General features: G+C 40.9%; 2 protein-coding genes across 9 annotated transcripts in view; one reads left to right on the top strand and one right to left on the bottom strand.

Annotated features, from left to right (window-relative positions):
• Positions 1-8,037, top strand: part of EZH2 (enhancer of zeste 2 polycomb repressive complex 2 subunit) — a 50,198-nt gene extending 42,161 nt beyond the window's left edge. For all 6 annotated transcript variants that reach the window (XM_051611721.1, XM_051611720.1, XM_051611718.1 and 3 more), the window contains 8 exons: positions 1,382-1,422; positions 2,542-2,667; positions 3,062-3,240; positions 5,059-5,154; positions 5,775-5,856; positions 6,627-6,707; positions 6,832-6,916; positions 7,700-8,037. In XM_051611721.1, the coding sequence (XP_051467681.1) occupies positions 1,382-1,422; positions 2,542-2,667; positions 3,062-3,240; positions 5,059-5,154; positions 5,775-5,856; positions 6,627-6,707; positions 6,832-6,916; positions 7,700-7,760 (751 nt within the window). In that variant the 3' untranslated portion in view covers positions 7,761-8,037. The remainder of the gene's footprint in view (positions 1-1,381; positions 1,423-2,541; positions 2,668-3,061; positions 3,241-5,058; positions 5,155-5,774; positions 5,857-6,626; positions 6,708-6,831; positions 6,917-7,699) is intronic.
• Positions 8,038-10,548: 2,511 nt separating this feature from the next.
• The window catches only part of CUL1 (cullin 1), a 48,789-nt gene continuing 46,361 nt past the window's right edge, over positions 10,549-12,976 (bottom strand). For all 3 annotated transcript variants that reach the window (XM_051610512.1, XM_051610511.1, XM_051610513.1), the window contains 2 exons: positions 11,997-12,110; positions 10,549-11,089 (listed from right to left, as the gene is read on the bottom strand). In XM_051610512.1, coding sequence (XP_051466472.1) covers positions 11,009-11,089; positions 11,997-12,110 — 195 coding nt within the window. In that variant the 3' untranslated portion in view covers positions 10,549-11,008. The remainder of the gene's footprint in view (positions 11,090-11,996; positions 12,111-12,976) is intronic.

The raw sequence follows: 12,976 nt of genomic DNA, 5'->3' as shown, positions 1-12,976 counted from the left end.
GAGATTGCTGTGTGCAGCTAGCAGTGTCTTGCTTGGCCAAGGACTGCAGCTTCTCTGATGTTCTCTTAACTTTTTATGACCTACTAAGAAAGTCCAAGAAGAACTCTGAAAATCCTTAATCTGAGTTTTTTTTATTACGTTTGTTCACTGAAATGCAAGGGCTAAATTAAACCCATAGAATTGAAAAAAAACCCCTTAAAAAAAAATAATCCATATAATACTGATTTATTCTTTAATTTTAAGACTATTGAAATATAAATCAGGTGTTCCTTTTGGTATCTAAGGTCCAGACAGGTATTTTTGCTTGTATGTGTCCAACAGAGCTATTAATGGAATAGCAGACATTTCCTGCCCCAAGAACTTGCAGTTGTAACTTGCAAAAACTTTTAAAGTGCAGTGATAACCAGAAGCATTCTTAAAAAAAAAAGCACAATACAAAACAACAAAACCAACAGACAAACCATCACACAACAAAACCAGGACTTCTTGCAAATGCAGTGGTTAGCCAGGCTGACGGAGACAGACAAGACTGAAAGAGAACTGTGAAGATATAAGAGAGAGGCATGTAGAGTTTGAAGCAGAAGGGAAGAGGCTTAGCACGGTGCCACCAGTCAGAACAAACTGGGGGAATGTCTGCCTAGCCAGAAGAAATACTGAGGCTGCATCAGTGTGGCTGGAGTAGCAGATCACAGAATCACCAAGGCTGGAAAAGACCTTTAAGATCATCAAGTCCAGCCTATGACCTAACACCACCACAGTGGCTAGACCATGGCACTAAGTGCCACATCCAGCCTTTCCTTGAACACATCCAGGGACAGTGCCTCCACCACTTCCCTGAGTAGTCCATTCCAGATGAAGGGTTACTACCTAGCTGTGATCTGCAGGAGACTACCAGTGAGGAGCTGGGGCCAAGTCCAGTGAAGTAAACAGCTGACCAACCTTTACTCTCTTATATGGACATGTTCCTCCATATCTGCAATTCCGTATCCTTCCTTCTGCTGTTGTTTCTGCCTGCTAGAAGCAGCTCCAGCAGCCTCCCTCTGCTTTGCAGGTGTTCCTTCAAGGCCATTCACATTTAAGCATCTCTATAGCCTGGGCTGGGTGGGAGCTGCTCATCAGGACAACGCTGGGACTAGAGGAATGGTGTGGGGAGGGGGAGGGAGCAACCTGCAGAGTGTTAATCTTGTCAGCTCCAAAAGACTGGGCCAGGGTGGTTCTGCTGCAACCATTTCTGCCTTGTGCTCGGATAGCAGATGTTCATGTTACCAGAAACTTTGACTTTTCAAGTCAAGTGTGGGTGCAAGATGCAGCTACCTTTCACACAGCCCACTGCAGGAGGAGTTCCCGTCAACCTTCTTGTGTTTGTTTTGTGTTTTTGCAGGTTGTGGGCTGCTCATTGCAGAAAGATACAGCTGAAAAAGGGTTAGCATCTTTCCATTCAATTTATGTCCTGAAGTTTTAAGATCCTACTATTGCTTTTTTGGTTTTGTTTTTTTTTGTGTGTTTTGGGGTTTTTTATAATGTTAGGCCATTATATACATTCCATGGGGAGCTAGAGATTATAGGGGAAATAAAAAGAAAAAAAAAAAGTCCTCATTACAGGTATTGTAGGGACAAAAGTTGTACTATTTGGTTTAGGTAACTGGAAGAGCTCTATATAATTCAATAAAAAGGGAAGGAGGCTGAATTTACCATCTTTTCAGTAAGTCGTCATTGAAATACAGATAAAAATGGTACTACTGATAGGAGCTGCAGTAAAAAGCAGTATTGGGTGTTTGTTTTTTTTAAAAAATTATTTTAGAAAATAGCTATCCTAAAATTTGCTGAGAGTGACAGGGACTTCTAGCAACATAAAACACTGATCAGTTTGTGCCTCTCTTCTTTGGTTGCTGATTGCCAACTTGAGCATTTTTATGCGTATGTGCAAACCCAACACAGGCTCAGGAGTATGAACAGCAGATGTAATTTAAATAGTACCAAATTCTCCTAGCTGCTCTATAGGTAATGCTGTAGCCCTGTACCCAATAGTCCCTCCTTGCCTGTAAGATGTTAGTGTTGTCTGTATTGGAAAATTGACTTGGGAAAGCACAGTGGTATAATGACCAGGTATTATATTGCCAGTGTGTCTGTATCAAAGTTGATTGTTGCTCCAGAGTAAAAATTACTTTGGGTATTTAAGCACACGTACTTTGCTGTATAATATCAGCGTTACTCTAGAACATGTTCACACAGGAAATTATACCATTGTAGTTTCGTTTTTCAGTTTTCCACAGTAAACAGGTTTCAGTTCTGAGTACTTGAAGCAGCTGAGTAATGGGAAGAATGAAGTGCACTAGGGAGCAGGCAGCTAACAGTGACCAACACCTAACTACCCTTAACAGTTCTGGTTTGCTGTCTTTTTTGGTTGGGGTTTTTGTTTGGGTTTTTTGGGTTTTCTTAGTTAAATGACTATAAGAGAATTTCTGCTTGTAAGAGTGACTGGAACTTCATATTACTACTTTGCATCTATCAACTTTACATAATGTTGCTATTTTTGTTCAGATGGATCATCGAATCATGTTTACAACTATCAGCCATGTGATCATCCACGCCAGCCTTGTGATAGCTCATGCCCATGTGTAATTGCTCAAAATTTCTGTGAGAAGTTTTGTCAGTGCAGCTCAGAATGTAAGTAAAACATTTAACAGCTATCTATAGTTTTTTTTACTGTTCCAACATTAACTCTGTACTAGCAGTCTGTACTGCAGACAGTGTTTGCAGGTGCAGCAAGTTGTGTCAAATGGTGAGAGAAGGGAGCACATGTTCAGTTTAATTTCACCTTCTTAATTGGCCATAGAATTAAGTCAGAAACAGTCTCCAGACTTAAAATTGAGAAATGCTAAAGTAAAATGAGGCAAGGAAAATTTTCAGTACTTCTAAATGTCCTACACATATTATCAATCAATGGCTTTGATTTTATTTTTTTTTATATATTTTGATATGCTATAATCTGCACTGTCTTAATTTGTCACTGTACTTTTTTCATACCTGCCCTTTTTGTTTTCCATGTATTCCTTTGTAGGCCAAAACAGGTTTCCTGGATGTCGCTGTAAAGCTCAATGCAACACTAAGCAGTGTCCATGTTACCTGGCTGTACGTGAATGTGATCCTGACCTCTGCTTAACGTGTGGAGCAGCTGACCACTGGGATAGCAAAAATGTTTCTTGCAAGAACTGCAGCATTCAGAGAGGATCCAAAAAAGTATGTAGATACCTGTACAGCTACCTGCCTATTGCCTGGGTTTTGAGGAGTTTTTATATTTTCATGCTAAAGAATGGAATGTCTTTGCCTTCGTTGTGTCAAACAGTAAACCAAAACAAAACCCCACAACCAAAAAAGGAGTTATCTTGCTTATGTGCTGCTGTTAAACTCTGTAGGTTTCATGGACTCATAAAATGCTTTGGGTTGGAAGAGACCTTAAAGATCATCTAGTTCCAACCCCCACTACATGGGCAGGGACACTTCCCACTAGACCAGGTTGCTCAAAGCCCCATCCAGCCTGGCCTTGAACACTTCCAGGGAGGGGGCATTCAGAACTTCTCTGGGTAACCTGTGCCAGTGTCTCACCATCCTCACACTAAAGAATTTCTTACTCATGTCTAACCTGTATCTCCCCTCTTCCAGTTTAAAGCCATTATCCCTCATCCTCTCACTATACACCCTGGTAAAAAGTCCCTCCCAGCTTTCCTGTAGCCCCTTCAGGTACTGGCAGGCTGCTGTGAGGTCTCCCTGGAGCCTTCTCTTTTCTAGACTGAACAATCCCAAATCTCTCAGCCTGTCTTCATACAAGAGGTGCTCCAGCCCTCTGATCATCTTTGTGGCCCTCCTCCAGACTCACTCCAACAGCTCTATGTCCTTCTTTTGCTGGGGGATCCAGAACTGGACACAGTACTCCAGGCAGGGTCTCACCAGAGCAGAGGGACAGAATCACCTCCCTTGACCTGCTGGCCACACTTCCTTGGATGCAGCCCAGGACATGCTTGGCTTTCTGGGCTGCCAACACATTGCTGGTTCATGTTGAGCTTCTCATTCAAACAACACCCCCAAGCCCTCTTCCTCAGGGCTGTTCTCAATCCATTCTCCACCCAACCTGTAATTGTTCTTGAGATTGCCACAACCCAGGTGCAGGACCTTGCACTTGGCCTTCTTGAACTTCATGAAGTTGGCATGGGCCCACCTTGCAAGCCTGTCATGGTCCCTCTGGATGGCCTCCCTTCCCTCCAGTGTGTCCACCTCACTACACAGCTTGGTGTCATCAGCAAATTTGCTCAATTCCACTGTCCACGTTGCTGACAAAGATATTAAACATCACCAGTTCCTCTACCAACCCTTGAGGAATGTCATGCATCACTCCTCTCCGTTTGGACACACTGGGTACATTTCAGCATGTACCAAGCCGTGTTTTCTCTGTCAAAGGCAGCAGGGGGTCTCCTTTTCCCCATTCAGGCTTTGCTTGCAATTTGCAAGTAGGCTGCTGTGTTAAAGCGGTGCCTCATCAGTCTTTCCCTAGATCAGCATAAGGAAGTTTGGCTCATAGATACTGGCTATTTTTTCCTTAACTTCTTGACCCTAGTCCACAAACTTGTGTACAGTCCCCCAAAGTTGTATCTAAAGCCCATTCTGCTCTGTTAAATAAATAAATCAATAAATCAAGGTTTATATCTGCTCTGGAACATCTTGTCACAAACTGGTTCAGTTGAATCTGAGCCAGTACTGAGCTCCTGTCTGCGTACCTTTCTAGTTTGAAGTCCTTAGTGTATATATCTTTATCTAACACTCTTGTTTCAAAGTTAAACTAAAATTTTTATTGGTTTTTCAAATACTTCATGTATTGGGATTTTTTTTCTCACATACACAATCTGTAATTTTACTGTGCATTTGATAACTGGAAGTATCCATGTTTGTCTTTTCTCCTGGAGTCCCAGCATACATTTCATTAACAGAATCCCCAAACCAAAAAACAAATCCAAGTCAGGCATGTCTAAACTTTTTTTTTTTTTTCTTCCCCCTCTCCCATAGCACCTGCTATTGGCACCTTCGGATGTGGCAGGCTGGGGAATTTTCATCAAAGATCCTGTTCAGAAGAATGAATTCATCTCTGAATACTGCGGTGAAGTAAGGATGGAGAGCACTTGTTATGTATGAGCTTAATTGGTGAAGTTGTGTGATGGCTGGGGACCAGGAGATTGTCTCTTACATGGTATCATGTTTAGACAGAGGGCTGTGATTGACTGATTTTACAGCTACTGCTGTCAGAGCCTCCAAACCTAGGAGGGACCAGACTGTTGAGATGTCATAAAAATTTTGACATAGGTTCTTGTGACAATGAGAGGCAGGAATGTTATTTTTATCATAGACATACTTTTGATTAAGGTGTGCATGGAATTCTGTGCAAAATCGTTTAGTGTATTACTAACATTCAGTAGGTGCTTTCACTAAATTATATTCTATAGTAATAAACCCTGCATCAGGTATGCAATCTTGATTTTGAGATGAAAAGCAATTCTTTCTACTTTCCTTCTGCTCTGAAAGCTTATTTATTCTAAAAGCAAACCATGGTTGGTTGGTAAATGCAGAATGCTTGCAGAAAAAAAGTACTTAACATTTGGGAATGTTTTCAGTCCCAGAGAACAAAACCCCACCTTTCTTTCAGAATGTCTGGGTTTTTGGACCTTAAACTGCTATGGTTACAAAAGGGAGGAGGTGCTCTGTCTTACAAGTACTATTTCTTTCAGATTATTTCTCAGGATGAGGCAGACAGAAGAGGAAAAGTATATGACAAATACATGTGCAGCTTTCTGTTTAACTTGAATAATGGTATGTATGTACCAGGCACAGTCCTTGCAGCATAAATAAAACGTGTGCTTACCATTTTGTTCAGCCCTGTTTTTCTGCAGGCAGCAGGTAACCTTAAGAAATTTTTCCTTCTGCCCTTCTTTTCCTAGCAATGTTTGGATTCCTAATATTGATAGGTATTGCTTTCTTTTTTTTTAATATATGCTAGTCAACAGAGCCTGTTCCACAAACCAGCAATACAATGAGCTGAGTAGAAGTAGAACTTCATGGAGTAAAATTATGTGCAAGCATTATGTAAAGTACCCTAAAGAATTTAAAAGGCTTGCTAGGAATTGTGTGAAAAAAATTTTACTGTGACTTAAATTAGCAGTAAGTTATGATGGTAATTTTGTGCCAATGGGAGACAAAGCCACACATAGATGCAAGAAAAATACAGACTGCACTGTGTCAAGTATTAAATACCAGAATATATTTGAAAGGAGGAAAAAAAGCTGCTTTATGTCAATGTTTACTTAGCATATTTATGAATCTTGTCCTTGTGGAAAAAGATAGAGAAGCTTCAAATGAGAAACTAAGGTAGTGCTCCTGTGGCAGGAGATAAACAGCACAGTGTGGGGCAGCAGGAGTATTTTGAGTCTTGCAGAACAATAAAGCCATGGCAGAATGATGTGCCAGCTTTTCCATGTGGGAAGCTGAGCAGTTATCTTTTCCAGCTAAAATCCAAGCACAGTAGGTATTAAATGCAGAAATTTGTTGTCATTTGTGTGTTTTGTTTTCTCCCCTCTGCCTAGATTTTGTGGTTGATGCAACACGCAAGGGCAACAAAATTAGATTTGCAAACCATTCAGTAAATCCCAACTGCTATGCAAAAGGTAAGTTTTAAGTTTACTTGCTTTTATGTATGAAATGTTGACATACTTACTTAGAACACACAGTTTATCAGTATTTGTGTTAACATTAGTGCTAACATTAAGTTTTAAAATTTCTTTTAAACAGTTATGATGGTTAATGGTGATCACAGAATAGGAATATTTGCTAAAAGAGCCATTCAGACTGGTGAAGAACTGTTCTTCGATTACAGGTTGGTAGATGGATTTTTAATTTCTTCCTATCATGCTGTGGATGAGCTTTACAGTATTTCTGCCTAGCTCATCATTAATTACTGTGCCTACCTCCTTACCACCTCAGGTCTCAGCAGCTGAGCAGTTCCCTTGCATTTAATTTTTTTTTTAAACCAGATGCCATAACCAGCTGCTTTGCTCAAGTCAGTCTTACTAAGAGCCTTGAAAACCTGGAGTAGCAGTTTGTACAGAGAAAAAAGTTTAATGACAAATGGGGACAGACCTGCACAATTTTTGCAGGCAGACATGCATCTTAAAATTCATGTGACACATTTCCCTAGGCACCAGGGTGGGTTGTCTCTCCCATCATTCAGAAAGGGGCAGGAAGTATTCTTGTGTTATTCCAGAGAAGTGCTTGCTAAGATTGTGTTTGTACTTTCATCTAAACTCATCTCACTTGAAGAAAACTAAGCTGTCTTGTGAGGATACTACATCTACCTTGAGAAATGCAGTTGGCTTCCACCAGCTAAAGTGAACATTAGCATTGTGAGATTCAAGGTGAAAAGTGTGGAATGTTAGTTTCCTTTTGTCTTGGTCAAGCTCCTCTAAAAGGCGGTTCCTGAGTGGTCAGGATTAGTCTGCAGCTGCACATTCACACAAGGAATAATGGCCCCAGCTGAGGAGGAAACTCTGGGAAATCCGAGAGTATTTGAGGCTGTGGGGCTGTGCTGATCTGTCAGAACAATGAAGCTGAAACATTCAGTGTTGCTGTTTTTATTGTTGGTTTTATTTTTTAATTTCAGATATAGCCAAGCTGATGCCCTTAAGTATGTGGGCATCGAAAGAGAAATGGAAATCCCTTGACACCAGCTACCTCTTCTTTTAAACAAACAGCTGCCTTATCTTCAGGAATTTCTAGTACTGTGGGCAATTTTACAAAAAAAAAAAAGATGATGCAATTTGAAATTCTGTATTTGCAAAGTACTGTAACAGTAATTTATAGTAACAAATTAAAAAAAAAAACACCCAACTTTTTATTGCCTTCTCACCAGCTGCAAAGTGTTTTGTACCTATGAACTTTTGCAATAATGTGGTGTGGTACATTTTTCAACCTTGAATAAAGGATACTTGAACTTCTTCATTTTTATTGGCAATGAGTTGGAATTTTGTGTCAGCCAGTTGCAGAAGCAACATGCATTTTGCTTCCAGCTCCATATGTGTCTGCTTCTGTTACTTCTGTTAAGATTGTCTTCACCTGTCTCCATGCTGGAGACACCAGTCAGGCTGACTGTTGAGGTTGAGCATATACCAGCACCTAAGTGAAGCAGTAATGGCCTTGCAGTTTCCATGCACCCTTGGCATGAAGCTACATTCACATACGCTGAAGCGATGGTTGCAGTTTATAGAGACTCCTTTAGCTAACTGCTTATCACAGTATCAGCTGTGCTTCTGGGGTTTTTTTAAGTCTTTCTCTGCTTTTGCTAGGTCTCATCAGTCCTTAGTCCTAACACAGGGTCTAGCCAGTAGCAGGAGAGACACTGAATGGGAGGGGGAAAAGGGTCCTCTCCCCAAAAAAAACAAACCACACACTCAAACCAGAAGAGCTGTTATCTCTGTGACAAACCCTACTTTCAAGACAAATGTGTGGTACAAGGGTTGCTTCTATCTGCCTGTTAGCTTAATGACAACCCAGCAGGTGCCATGAATCTGTTCACTCAGTGTGGCAATGAAGACACATTTGTATCATTTGGTAAGGGAACCTGCAGTGGTTCCAATCAACTGCAGTCCTCAACTGTGGCTTCTCTGAAGCAACACACTGAGGCATGAATACAACAGTAATCACACATTTATATTCTGTATCATCATTTTATCTGTAAGCAACCACTATTTTGCCTACTGGGGCAGTTACTCTCTCTTAAAACATATATATTTTTGTCTAAAAACACACACACACACATATATATATATGTTTTTAGCCAAAATTGTTTCAATTGCAGCTACTTTGTGTTTGGGTCTTGTATGTTTGCTTATAGCTCTGTTCTATGCCAGCTAGACAGAACACCTGCTCCAGTCAAAACAGCTTTGGGGGTGGCGGGAGGGCAGTCCCAGGGACCCAGCATTGCAAAACTGATTTCCAGAAGTCCTGTCAGCAATGCCCCACATGCCCTTCTGCACTGAGGTGGCTCTAACTCACTGGCCCTGTGGAGCAAAGGCCCAAGCTGCACCGCTTGCTTCTAAACACTCAAGTTCAGCAGACAACTGCCACCTTGCTCTGTGGGGGCCTCAGTAAGAACTAAGCATTTATACTCTTCACCTTACTCAAGAAAAAAAAAGTTCAAAAAGTCAAAACTGATTTTCTCCCTGCTTGGGCAAAGACTGGCTTGTCTCTGAAGCTGGATCAACAGCAGATGGGTTTTAAAAATAGAGCTCTGCAAGACAGCACACAAGGCAGCCAAAGCAATCCTGCCTTCAGCAGCACTGGGTTAAGGCTGCCCTGAGAGGCAGCTCAGGGGAGGTTACTTCTGGCTGTCTGCATCTAACAGTAACTCGGCCTGCTTCTCTGTCACTGCACCACTCACATCCTGCTACAACAATCTACTACTACCCACCCAAGAAGGGTTCACAAAAACAAAACAGCATCTTAAAAAAAATAAAACACAAACCGAAACAACAGTACTATTCTTCTAAATTTCAAAAAGCAATTTGGAAATTGAAGAGCAAGATGCTATTACCCATGCTGGCAGTCTTTGGTTCAATTAAGGTTCTTGCAGAATAGGAACAGCAAGCATGCAAAATCTCAAGTGGGGATGAGACTTTTCCCCCAGTTTCCAAACCAGTTTGGATCACATCTAATACTGCTCCATAATTATTTTTTTTTAAACACAAACATTTTTTGTAGGTCAGAGCTCAATTGTAAACATAAAAAATTAGTTTCCCTCAGAGAAAAACAGTATCAACACAAAACCTGGCTCCCTTTTCTTCCTGCCAGAAAAAAAACAACACCTAAACAAATGACAAGTTCTAAGGGAAAAAAAGGGCTTGGCTGCAGAAGTTAGGTTCTTTTCACCATCAAGAACAGAAAATATAAAACATCAAAGCTGAGACCTGTGAGGATTTTACTTGCAGTATGTAGAAAATTAATACTCATTTCACATGTATATGAAGAACACAAATGCAGCCTGGTCAATCAATACATGTGTAGCAACACTCAAGTATTTTAATTCCCATCACAGGTTGCATTTAATGGGAATTAATCTTGAGGAACACATTCAATTTTCTGTTCCAGTCAAAGAAAGGGGCAGCAAGTGTGATGCATTTTATAGCACACTGAACAATATTAAAACCAGCTATGATTTCAATGACCAAGTATTGCCACATACATTCTAAGTATTTTCTACTCTGCATAACTTGTGAAATCATCACAACTTCTTTTCATAGCACAGTCTTTCTTAAAAAAGAAATATGCAGATTTGATGACAGATGACAATTTTTTCATAGAACAAATGTGCTTAAATCACCAGAAATCAAGGAAGAGGAGGAAAAGCAAAACAAATTTCTATTGTCTTTCATAACCATTATACCTTTTATTTACATTTAGAAAGATAAGTCATGAAACTTAAAACAATAAAACCAAATGCAACTTGTACAGAAATCTTTTAAATTTTTTTTTATTTATCACACATTAAAAAATGAAACACACTATACAAATGGTTTTTCATAGCAGATTACACATGGGTCCATTCAGACTTGCTCTCAAAGTGCTGCCAACATTTATAAGTGCTGCCTGTGATGGCAGCTGTTTATCATCTAGCCAATGTATTGATTTAAATGCAGTAGCATGCAACCCTTAAAGGAGAAGGGTTTGATTCCTTTCTGTTCTTAAATTAGGTTAAATGGCATTGGTGTCCATATTTACATACTTGAAATGTATCAATCCTGAGCAGTTCTGATGTAAGTCTGAGACTGGCTGATGGGAGTCCTGGTCTCAGTTATTAAAAAGGGAGGTCCAAATGGCAGCAGGGTGGCTGCTATGAAGTTCTGTCGCTTTCATTCTTTCCATCACATACCTATTTGCTGAGTGTCACACAGTCAAGTAATTGCTAATAAAAATGCTAAGCCAAGTAACTGTAGGTGTCCTTCTCACCATCTACACGTTCCAAGTACTCCTTCTCAATCAGAATGTCAATGCATTTCTGTGGGAGAAACAAACAGAAGCAGTGGGACACTAGCAGAAAAGCCCTCTTTGTGGTCACTACAAACTTCAAATGATTTTGGCCACTGGGTTTCATGCCAAGTAAGAGGATGGCAAGGAGCAAAGGGAACAAACCGTGGCAATTCACTCTCCCCCATTTGTGACCATGTCCAGGTAGAGGGCTTCACTAATGTACCCAACTGAATTACACCCATTTGATGCCATTCCATGGGAGAGACAATCAGTATGCAGCTCAACTTCATGGAAAGACAGCAAGTGCAGAGTCAAAGCAAGATGCAGTGCCTCCTGGAATGTCACTGAAGACAGTGGTTGCAGTAACCAGCTGCAGGCTTCGTGGCCTGACAGGGTGCTTCTCTCTGGTGCCAGTTTATGTAACTGCTCTCCCCTGCCTAGACTTTTTTGCCTCACCTATCCCCTTAGTCATGGATGTAAAAACCATTGGTGGGACCACTAAACAAACTGATGAGGAAATCATGATTAAATACAATGCCCACCTTCCAAACATTTTTATTCTAGTAGAGAATAACTGTTCTATTCAAACTGTTCCACTGAGCTGGTGCACAGGCAGTGATAGTCCCCCCACCAGGAGAGCAGGACCAAGAGGTAAGCCTGAAGCAGAGGCTCCTGCAAGCTGGCACTGATGTGAAAAGATGGAATCAATCAAGTTACTAGTTTACCATTGCCAACATTCGGAACATTCATGTTACTGTAAAAGAAACACAGTACTTCTGTTTAAAATATTTCCCACTTACTTACAACTCCAGAAATCTGTCCTCCCTCATCTCGCCTTCTTAGCTTCCCTTTTTAAGTCAGAAGCATATATTTTTGTCTCTATATATCCTCCTCAACTCCTGGAGTACAAGTTCAGAAATGTGGTTCTCACATACCTTAATTACTGGAACTCGTGGCTTGAACCTTGAGGACAGCTGTGTTAGCACTTCTCCAAGCAGTTGCTGGTGTTTTAGAACCTTCCTCATTTTCATGATCCTCACAATAGCAGCCTGCACAGCAAAATGGGAAAGGTGTGCTTAGGAGTGAGTGGCTTGTCCTTCTGGATAAAGCCTAGCCCACCATCTCTGCTAGTGCAGAAGCACCATCACAGCAAACCTGAGTGCCAGACGGGGAGAAACATGCCTACCAATGGCAGCTACTCACACGGAGTTTAGGAACTTAGATTCTATTCAGCTAGCATGAGAAGTGGTTTTGACACAGGAGTTTTAAGAACTGCTCTGCTTACGGTCAGTCATAACAACAGTACCAACTGGTACAAAGAGCAACATGAAAATACTCAAATAACAGAAAGCCTTCTTTATATATTTAAGTTTAGTATGACATTTTCTTTAAAATTGCATTTGTATTTCCTTCCCCTTTGCTTCTCAAGTGGATTCCAAATGAGCTGATAGAAAAACAATTTTAAGTTTAATACACTGGAACAGGTTGCTTAGAGAAGCTGTGGATGCCCCTCCTTGGAAGTGTTCAAGGCCAGGCTGGGTGGGGTTTTGAGCAACCTGGTCTAGTGGGAGGTCTCCCTGCCCATGCAGGGAAGCTGGAACTAGTTGATCTTTAAGGTCCCTTCCAACCCAAACCATTCTATGAAGCTCATACTACCTCCGTATTGCTAGTCTTCACCAAAAAGAGAGGTCTGGTCAGTGTGTGCATCCAAGAAACCCACACACTCATCAAAATGACCTCAGAGTACATGTGCACAACAGAGTCTTATCGTGCCTTTCTACATCTTGTACGACACACTCCGATCGCCTTTCAGATTACTGTAAATACATCTGTAGCTCCAACATAGTGCACTGCAACAGCAGGCTGTCTTTTAAAGAAAATTAAAGGATTGCAAAGCTGTAATCTGCAATATCAG

Source organism: Apus apus, chromosome 2 (genome assembly GCF_020740795.1).
Source record: "Apus apus isolate bApuApu2 chromosome 2, bApuApu2.pri.cur, whole genome shotgun sequence".
In the NCBI taxonomy this organism is placed as follows: domain Eukaryota; kingdom Metazoa; phylum Chordata; class Aves; order Apodiformes; family Apodidae; genus Apus; species Apus apus.
This window is presented reverse-complemented; position numbering and strand designations above follow the sequence as displayed.